The following is a 10,645-nucleotide window of genomic DNA, read 5'->3' as shown; positions in this document are numbered from 1 at the left end:
CCGGCAGTTACGTCTGAAGGCGTCAGGATTGGGGCTGTAGCCCCTCCTTTCAGAGCTTTTGAAAATCCTGCAGTCATGCTGGCTGGACCAGTAACAACAGACCCGTCTGAGAGAGAGGGGCAGCCGGGGGAGCAGGGCAGGGCAGCCGTGACGGGTTTGGGCTTCCAGAAGCGCTTTCTCCGTTTCAAAACAGCGCGGCTTCTTTCTGGGAGGAAAGCGAACACGGGGCGGGTCACTTTTTCTTCGGAATAATTTTTATTTTTTTGACATCGGAGGAAGTGAGGATCTTTCAAGTTGCTTGTGTAAGCGCGGTGGTAAGTCTGTCCAACACGCTGTGTTTTTATAACACTGTTTACATTTAAAAACAAATGTAAGGATGTGCTTACTACTGTTTATCAGTTTCAGAGACTGTGAAGTTAGCTGACTTTACGGCAAGACCACCCGATTGCTCTTGCTGTTGTTATTATTACCGGTGTGGTGTTATCTGCGCGGTCTTTGTATTGGCGTCTGTATTCCCAGAGGATTTCAGAGTGATGCATTTAGGTTTGACGGATCTTGCAGTGCAGTTGATTGGGCACTGTTTTCATCCTCGGCTTGTCTAAGTGCTAGGATGCACGCTGCTATTTTTTCACAAACTCGATGCGTAAAGTGTTTTCTAGAAGCAGGCATTTTAACTTGCTACTTTGTAGACAGCTGTGTGCTCCCATGCGATTGTTGTGCCCGTGATCCTGGCACACTAGTGTGATAACTGAGGCATGGATGCAACAGCACGGGTATAACTCGCTTATCAGAGACTATATTTCATTTCAAACAGAAGTCTTGCGCCTGTGTAAAACACACATGCATATATTATTATTGTTTTTGTTGTTCAGAAAAGCAGCGTGCTTGTGTGTTTGTTTCATTGAACTCTTCAATTGTTTTGTCACAGATACTCTCGAGCCTTTTCAAATGGAAATCCTGCCTGCTGCTCTCGGTGGGGGGAGGGTTAAGTGAAAGAACAGCGAGTGTCCAGGGATACAATGCATCTTCAATAGAATCGGAATTCCAATGAAAACCCGCTGAAACAGACACACGCTTTAATAGCTGCGTCTGCTCCTTATTTATCATTTTATATCATGTACACGAGATTGTTTAATCTGGTAGCCGAAGGTTTATGTACATTTTAACAGAATTCTCTCAATTTCCAGTAACAATATTATTGCCTTCCTTGACTTTGTCTTCTACATTCCAATCTGTTCACCTGATTAATGATCTGGACTCAAGTTATATCTGTATCAATCTGAATTAAACCCGCCCTATACAGTAACCCCACTCTACACGGTGGATGTACACGGGGACTGTTTGCTTTGGGGCATGTCTCGGTACAGTCCCAGTACACAGCGCTGAACTTGTAAGCAGCGCGTTTGCATTGCTTGTGAGGAGGTTGGCTGCTGTGGGAGCGTCGTTGCTAAGCAGGCTAGTGCGTGGAAGAGCCTGTTGATTCAACAAGGAGGAAGCGCGACATTGCGCTTGGACAGCTTTGCACGCCGAGTTCAATTTGAAACGCGTATTATAATGATGGTTATTATTACCCGTCTGGAAGCAGAATTTACTGGGCTGCGTGGAATGAGTGGACCGTCGTGTCTGTGAATGTGAACGCGCGCATGTAAGTGAAACTCCTGCTGTATTCTCTGCGTTGAAAGGAGCATCTCTTTGTGTTTTCCTTTTCAATTCTGCACGGTCCTCTGTGCTGCTGTGCTGTAGTTCTTACCCGTGGATCTTACGATGTCATTGTGAACTCGCTACAGCCCAACCAGAGACGGATTGCTCCCCGGCTGCTCACAGATCTGATTTCACCGGTGTTGACAGTATCAGCTGGGACTTGCTTTAGAATCGCTCATGAAATTGTTGTTGCTGCTGGTCGCTTTATGTAGCATAAAGGACCCAAGTCATTAATATGCGCCCTCCAAATGCGAGGTGACTAAACACATGTTTAACAGTCTAGTAATATGCATGCATGCTATTCTGTACTGACGGGTTTTCTATGACTATGAAGAGGTTTGTTTGCGTGTATATGCATCACACGCATAGCCAAGAGGCAACAGTGAAGCTGATTTCATGCTAGTTTATTGAGGCCAGGAGTGTTAAAGCAGTTCCTTTATTATCTTAGACATGTGACGTTGCAGATGAAATCCCGGGGGGGGTTGGGGGTTTGGGTGGGGGGGTTGGGGTTTGGGGGGGGGTTGTTGGGGGGGTTGTTGGGGGGGTTGGGGGGGGGGTTGGGGGTTGCCCATGGGGGGTTCCCCATAGGGGGTTCCCCATATACTCACATACACAGAGTCACTCACACTGCACACTCACACAGGGAGACTGGAAGTGTTGCTCATTATAAATGTATGTGTAAACAAATGATGACTGTCAATAGTATTGCCTGCTGATAAGCTCCAGGTAAACTCCAGGAAATCCTTAGTGGTGAAATGGTGATACTGATGGGAATACTGGAGGTATGGGAATGGGAATCACATTAACTGCCAGTTATATAATCACAATCACAGAAGAACTGCTTTTTAACAATCCACAGGTTTATAATGCAAACAGGTTATAAATAAATAAATACATTGGAATGGACAGTATACTGTGACCATGCATGTAAATAGCAGAGCAGCCCCTTGGAAAGCAGAGCTGACCTTGAAGCCCGTGTGTACAGGAGCTTTTGCAACAGGACAGTAGCGCAGTATCTCCACATCAGATCGATGTCTCCATGGTCTGCAATGATTAGCTTCTTCCAGTTTGTGCTTCCAGGTATTGCAGTGATTTGTTTTACTTCAGCAGTGACAGCGTTAGCAGACTGAATGAAACCACGTGTCGCCTTGTGTCAGCGTGCTTAACCTGATTTAGCAATTTCACTGAGCACATCGAACAAAGCCTTCACTGTGTTTAACCCTCTTATCCCTGGGTCTGTGAAACGGTGTGCAGCCTGATTGGAACTCACATTAGCACTTCATTTACACGTTGAGGATTTTGTTTCAACGAGCTGTGGATTGCGTTTCAGAACCGTCTGTGTTGGTGACATGCTGAATATTCATTCTTAATGATGGTGTGCTGATAACAGCTGTGTGGGGCTGGACTGCGTGTATATTCTTGAATTGGCCTGGCTTTGAGTGCCAGACAGGCAGGCGTATGTATTGTGTCCTGTAATGTGCTGATGAGGTGCGCATGCATCACCACGTCTGCTCACAGCGAGGGAGATCCACTTACTGTAGAAGCCAGTGGAAGATAAAGGAGGGATGATTCTGGGCTGAGCTGACCTTGAAGCAGTGTGACATGTTGCTGCCTTGTCCTAGATCGTGAAGAGCTGCAATCTCTTTCTGAACCCCGTGCTCCTGGTTCCATATTCCTCTACACTGCTGGATTCCTCTAGGTACAGCGGTTGCTAATTCAGTGCAGGCTGTGTTATTGCCTGGAAGTCTGTACACTGTCCTGGCTTTGCAAGTGAACAGCATTGTGCTGCCTGACTGACCTCCTCCATTTCCTAGCTGAGCCGTGCTCTGCACTATACCTGTCTGTTACCTGCTGCAGCATCTGGGGAGGAAATGAAGCCCTCTTTGCACATCAATGCTGGAGTGGCACCCGGTATGTTAAAGGGTGCTTACTCATGGTAGTTGTGCAGGGATGTAAGTATGATCGTCTGTCATGTCATGACTAGGGTTGGTGATGCAGCTTCCTTATTTTCTATTAATAGACCACTAAAGCATTATGACCTTCTTATCCTTTCTGTTTGCACGTTGTCTAGAGGCTTTGCAGCACTGCAATATATACACTGCAATATATACCCCTCCTTAGTTAGCACTGCTGGAGCTGTTTGATCACTATGTATATTCCAGAGAGTGTGTCCCCCCCCTGTATTGAAGTATGGATGGAATAAGGAAAGTGGTCTGATTTTGTTGCCTGTTTTAATTTGTCATGTCAAAGACAGACCGTTCCTCTTGCTATTTCTGACTGGTTCCGTCACAGAACTGCTTCTTTCTCAACACATGGAAACCCCATTTTACAAGCCAGTCAGACTGCGTGTATTAATTGCTGAGCAGGAGGTCCTGTCCGGTCGCGCCTCAGCTTGCCAGTCCTTGGTTCAGCACAGAGCTCTTCTGAGGGAAGGGAGGCTAGCCCCACTTTGCCAGTGTTATCTACAGCAGCTGTGTAATCACTGGCAGGCGCTGGATCACACTTGGGGTACAGGAAAGGATTGTGGATTATGTCAGAAACTGACTTTTAACAACTCGTTCCCAGAGACGTGGAAGGATTGGGCGTTGCTGCTATTACAGCAAAAAGGAGTTCCTCTCCCCTCTGGGCAAACCACTGCAGAACAGGAGTACTTTCATTTGGGGATCGGTTTTCACATCTAATAATATAGAATATTTACACATCAGGCTCCAAATAGATTCAGATCAGTTCATGTTTTATTGAAGCTTGCAAAATAAAATCCGCGGGGATCATCGATTCACTGAGTGATCGATTTCGTTGTTGAACCTCTTTTGATTCTCACCCACTTGCACTTGTTTCTGTTGTGTGGCAGGCTGGTTAGCAGGTGAATGCAGTAACAGGTTTGACGGTATCAAAGGAGACCTGTTGTGCTTTGGCGTGCTAGTTTACAGTTCATTTATTTGTAGTAACAGTAATTTGTTTTTGCGTGTGAAGGCTGTTTTCCCTGAAACCCCTGCAGTGTTTTTGCTGTGCTGAAAACACAATCAGACAGCCGGTCAGTCAGTTTTACCTGCCGGGTGCCTGCTTTCTGAGCGATCGCCTCTATTCTGCCCTGTAACTGAGTTAGTACGTGGAAATTAACTTTCCAAACACACAGGTGCAGAGAGGGGGAGAAATGACAGCTGCACACCCCTTATTGGTCAATTCAAAAGCCACCTCACTTTAGTAATTCAGCTTTTAAGATATAAACACATATTGTAACTTGTATGAAACTTATAAGTGTACACTGGTGAAGGGATTCGATGAAACGCAGACTTTCTCCTAAGTTTGAACTTATTTCCATGTCTAGTGTAATTCTCTGGGGGCAGGCTGGGGTGGTGGGCTGCAGGGTGGATAAGGCTGGCGGTTGGCTCAGTAACCTCTCTCTCCCTCCCCCTCCCTCCCTCCCTCTCTCGCTCTCTCTCTCTCTCTCTCTCTCTCTCTCTCTCTCGCTCTCTCGCTCTCCCCCTCTCCCCCTTGCCCTCTCTCTCTCTCTCTCTCTCTCTCGCTCTCTCTCGCTCTCCCCCTCCCTCCCTCTCTCCCTCTCTTTCTCTCTCTCGCTCGATCTCTCTCGCTCTCTCTCTCTTTCTCGCTCTCTCCCTCCCCCTCCCCCTCTCCCTCTCCCTCTCTCTTCTCCCCCCCTCTCTCTCTCAGGGTGGTGCTGTGCTATGGGATGGACGGAGCCCAGCTGGATGAGTACGAGGTTCGACTGAAGGAAGTCTTCGACGGTTTCGACGGCAGCGGCTCGGGATCCCTGTGCCAGGAGGAGCTCTCGGACCTGTGCCAGGCTCTGCATCTGGAGGAGGCAGCACCGGCACTGCTGAGGGAACTGGTGCAGGAGGGCAACCTGTCGGACAGGGTGAGGGGGCAGAGACTGTAAACACAGGGAGAGTGAGGGGGGCAGAGACTGTACACACAGGGGGCAGACACACAGGGAGAGTGAGGGGGCAGAGACTGTAAACACACGGGGCAGTCAAATACGGAGAGTGAGGGGGGCAGAGACTGTACACACAGGGAGAGTGAGGGGGGCAGAGACTGTAAACACACGGGGCAGTCACACAGGGAGAGTGAGGGGGGCAGAGACTGTACACACAGGGAGAGTGAGGGGGGCAGAAACTGTAAACACAGGGGGCAGACACACAGGGAGGGCAAGGGGGGTAGAGACTGTACACACAGGGGGCAGACACACAGGGAGGGTGAGGGGGGCAGAGACTGTAAACACAGGGGGCAGACACACAGGGAGAGTGAGGAGAACCAGATACTAAACCACGAGTCAGACACGGGCAGGGCAGGGGTGTGTCCCCTCAGACACACACAGACAAACACTCTGGTTCCTATGGAGGTCTCTCTGGAGACTGGCCCAAACAAATAGCTCCAGTTCCTGTAGAGGAGGAGGGTCTATAAATCACTGCAGCAGAGAGTAGCAGTGCGACACACTCCAGGCAGCTTGCTTGTGTGCCTTGCACTTTGTCCTGCGTGCAGCGTGTGTGTTGACTGAAGAAAGCCATTGTCTGGCAGCGTGTTCCAAGCCCACAGGCTGCATGCAGCCCTTTGTAAGAGGGGGTTGTTACCAGTGCAATCCCTGCAGTCCTTGCTCAATGTTTAGCTAAAACTTATGAAGGAGGAATGCTTTCAGTGACCTCGAGCTGTGAGAATGTGTGAACAGATTAGCAAGGGTGGAGTTCAGGTAAGAAACTGCGAGGCGTTGCAGTGGAGAGGCGATCCTGAACAAGGGAGCAAGCCTCTGTAACAGGACCCGCCCTGATACTCAGCACAGACTAGGGGAGGAAGCAGGGCATGTGCGGTGTGGTCTTTCACAAGCTGCGGGCCGCTGCTACACAATATCGAATGGCACTGGTCACTGAAACCAACAAGACTGTCGGGCGTCAGACAAAAGCGTTTGCATTGCCAGGCAGATGAGAGCTGTGTAGAATCAGAGAGAAAGCACAGTAAAGAGAAGGAGGAACCTTCCTTCCACACTGCAGCCCAGCAGTTTCTCTTATCCACTGAACAACCCAAATCCACTCCAGTCCCTTCCAGCCCTGAACTGCAGGCTGTAGCTGCTCAAAGCCATGCTGCCCTGTACTGTGGTGCCTCTCTGTGCTTGCAGTAAAGACTCTGTCTGTCATTTAATAATCGCATGGAGAGGAGGTCTGGGGAAACATCTGTGTTCTGGCCCTGGAAAAGAGGTGATTCTGCAGAGTTCATGACAATAGCAAAGTTTTAATATGTGCCAAAGAAGGGGTGGGGGGGCTCACATTTCAACCCAAGGAGTCACGATGTCACGCTTCAACAAAGTAAATATGCATATGTATGATGTCAGACGCTGGCAGCTGTTGCTTTTATAGCACGGCTCTCTGCTTTTCATTAAATTAAAAAAAAAAAAAAGCTGCTTTCAGCAGAGCAGATCAGCCTAGGACACGCCCACTCGACAAGACGGACTTGACTCCTGGGCGGGTGCATTGTGGGATTAAAGGTTAAAGGTCATCTCGAAGTTCTGCTGTTGCCACGGCTCCCTCGCAGGTGCTGTGGTTCAGTGCAGCAGGCTTGCTCTGTGTCTCTCAGAGAGTCGAAACTCCACAGAGCTGCTGCTGATGTCATTGAAGGAGAGTGTGAAGGGCTGTCTGTGACTGAGCAACAGTCTGGCAAACAAGGAAACCCCTTTAGATAGGCTTAACCCTTTCTGTTCTCTACATGAGCTGTAAGAGTTACTCACTGTAACGCTTTAAAGCAACTATATAAAACTCAATAGTCTTACTCAAGGTCAAAATCACTGTTTATTTCTTTACAATTAGCAATATTTCAATAAAAACAAGTTTCTTAATTGTAACCCTATCCCTCCCCCTTCCGTTCCAGGTTCCTTTCGAGCAGTTTAAGGACGCGCTGATCCTCGTGTTGTCAACGACGCTAGGAGGGCATCCGTCGAGTGAAGAGAACAGCCAGGAGCCAGGTGAGAGAGAGAGAGAGAGAGAGAGAGACACAGAGCCAGAGCGAGCAGGCACAGACACACCTGCGAATGAAACCGTCCCAGGGTACACAGCAAACCAATCACAAACACCTGCAATACACACACACGTTTATTAGATCCTCGCTAAATGTTATGTCAATGGCCTTCCTGACATGTCTGCAATATCCCGGTACATGCGAGCTCAATGCAAATTACATACAAAAAGGAATGTAAGCAAAAGAAAAAAACATGAAAATGATCATTATGTTCTATTGGTCTAGAAACGCTTTGAAAATATTGTATCAAAGAGACAAACGTTTGGGGGGGTGCCTTCTTCAGCGCCCTGATGCGGCAGCTGTCGACTCGTTTGTCTGTTTGACTCCTGTTGTCCTGCGCTGATTGCTGACGGACGCGCTCTCTGCTGCAGACTCGTCAGAGGTTAACCCCAAGTTCGTGAAGGACGGGAAACGATACGGCCGTCGCTCGCTCCCCGAGTTCGGAGAGTCTATAGAAGGGTTTGCTGAGGTCAGCGAGACCGAGCCCGCCGCTCCAGAAGAGAATCCCCAAAACACCCCCACCTGGGACGGGTGCGAGGTAACACCTTTTTACTTTCTTGTCTTGTTTTAAATCTGTGGCTCTTGCCATTGCAGCTGTGACACATTGCTTAGGTCGACAACCAAAAATACAACGGCCAGGCAAACAGTCGGAGCATGTTGTTAAAACGAGGGAATCCTTTTCAAATGTACGTGGTTTATGTGATGTGTCATGTGATCCGCTGGCCCTGTGCAGTTATACAGCATGGGAAAGCAGAAGGCTCTCTGTGACATCACAAGGGCTGGGATAGTGGGTGCCCATGTGAGCTGCTCACTGCTGCATTGAGCAGCCCTCGAAGACGCTGAAAAAGTCCAAACGTGTGTCCTTGAATTTGAGTTTCTTTTATTTCACCCAGGCCATGGTAAACTGATCTGCACAGCTGCTCTTCTCTGTTAACGTTTTCTACCCCGTGTGCATTTCAGTGCATTTCAGGCCAGCACGGACTTAGTAACTCCGGTTCAGCTTATCTGTCACAGTAATGCTGAGAGAGGTTGATATTATTAGCTAATCAGCTTAGAAACTATGCCTGTTGGGTCTCAGAGCTGAGCACCACTCTCACAGACACACACAGACACACTCACACAGACACACACACACGCACACACAGACACACTCACACACTCACACGCTCACTCACACACTCTCACTCACACACACTCACTCACACACTCTCACTCACTCACACACACACACTCACACAGACAGACACACAGACACACACACACTCACTCACACACTCACTCACTCACTCACACACACTCACACAGACAGACACACAGACACACTCACTCACACACAGTCCCATGCAGAGCAACAGCAGCACAGCACGGTCATTTTGACTTTGCCTGTTTATATGCCAAGAGAATTTATAGGCAGTACAAATACAATGAGCTACTTATGAAACGGATTCAGTGCTATAAACAGAGACACAGAGTGAAGCGGATGTGCAGCAAACAGTGTTTCCTGAGCAACAGGGTCCTGTTTAACAGCCCTGGACTGTCACTGCAGTGTGATTGTAACCCTACAAGTACAATGTCACTGCAGTTTAACTGCAGTTTATCCTGCACGCACTTGTCAGCGTTGGGGCTGTTGCAAGGTTATGATCGTATGGTCTGGTGTGTCACTTTGGGTAAAACTGGTCTGGTTGTCATGGAATGGGCTGGTCAGACTGTAGGCTGAATCTGAAAGAATGTCCCAGGGATGGAAACATCACGATGAGTTTGAATGGGGGAGGCTGTTGCGATGCGTTTTTGCATCCCTGCAAACTTCTTTGAGATGGGTTAGCCTGACCACTTGGGAGAGCTACACAACGACAGTCATGAAAAGTTCTGATTGGGTTCATCAACTGAAGCAAAGCATTTTATCTTGGTGAATCAATCACACAGTTCTGACATGCAGCGTGTAATTTGAGTCTGCTGATTCTGAGTTACTCTGTGACTGCTTGAAGATTCCTTCGGGACGGTGATCTTGCCCTGGAGGTGCTGAAGGGATCTGTGAATGAAAGCGTGCTCTCTGGGCTTGACCTTGGAGTCAGTGAGTCGTTGGTGATTTTAGTTGCCATGGTGGCTTCCTGCCATCACGAAACCAGCTGGTGTTTACCTCCCCACAGCAAACACTGCATCATGCTGATAAGCATTTACACAATACATACATTGTAATAGAAAATCAGAAAGTGTGAAACAGAAGTAAATGAGGAGACGGGGGATCTTAAACTCCTGTGAAGAGATGTTGTCTGCTGGAGCAGGATCGGATACCAGTAGCTGTACAGTTAGGAGTGAGGATGAAGATTGCCGTGCCTGTGTGGGGAGGCAGAGTGTTTAGGAACAGGTTGGACTGCAGTAATTCCATACGTACAGCGTGTTTGTTTCAGGTGGATGATAATTTAAACGTGTAAAGTCATATTGCATAGAAGATATAACTGCTGTCGGTACTTGTGTATATATTTAACAGAAAGCAGAAATACGTTCTTTTCATCGTAAGTAAACGAACATTGCCCCATTCTTAAAGTCCTCTGCCTTTGATCACAGCCTTGCCTGGGAGCCAGGCGTGTTTTTTGTTAAACTCGTCCTGCTCCCCACTCTTGCGTCGCAGTGTGTAAGCATGCGGTTCAGATTCCTCCTGTCTGGTGTGTGGGACCCCAGTGTTGACTCGCGTCCTGTCTGACTGCTGCAGAATCAAACCGTTTAAGAAACGTATCCGTCAGCCAGGCGGCTGGCTGGCCTCCTTCCAGAGCTCCGAATCCTAAGGCTTCCTCAGGAGAGACGATGCCTTTTATTAACACTGTGGTCTGACCAGCCTTTGTTTGGGGATTACGCTGCACTGAAGAGGGAGCAGGATTGACCTTTCCTTTGTCTACTCATTCAGTATTTCAGAACACAGGCCTGC

General features: G+C 48.3%; 1 protein-coding gene across 11 annotated transcripts in view; it reads left to right on the top strand.

The window, feature by feature from the left end:
• The first annotated feature begins 3 nt into the window (after positions 1–3).
• LOC117421955 (ninein-like) overlaps positions 4–10,645 on the top strand; it is a 34,901-nt gene continuing 24,259 nt past the window's right edge. For 2 of the 11 annotated variants that reach the window (XM_058990534.1, XM_058990535.1), the window contains exons 1-4: positions 1,150–1,645; positions 5,374–5,578; positions 7,576–7,669; positions 8,094–8,260. In XM_058990534.1, the coding sequence (XP_058846517.1) occupies positions 1,644–1,645; positions 5,374–5,578; positions 7,576–7,669; positions 8,094–8,260 (468 nt within the window). In that variant the 5' untranslated portion in view covers positions 1,150–1,643. Of the gene's footprint in view, positions 315–1,129; positions 1,646–5,373; positions 5,579–7,575; positions 7,670–8,093; positions 8,261–10,645 lie in introns of those variants that run through there. The other 9 variants (XM_058990532.1, XM_058990531.1, XM_058990536.1 and 6 more) reach the window with 9 other exon arrangements.

Source organism: Acipenser ruthenus, chromosome 18 (assembly GCF_902713425.1).
Source record: "Acipenser ruthenus chromosome 18, fAciRut3.2 maternal haplotype, whole genome shotgun sequence".
NCBI lineage: Eukaryota > Metazoa > Chordata > Actinopteri > Acipenseriformes > Acipenseridae > Acipenser > Acipenser ruthenus.
Note: the sequence above shows the minus strand (reverse complement) of the source record. Positions and strands in the feature narration are given on the sequence as shown.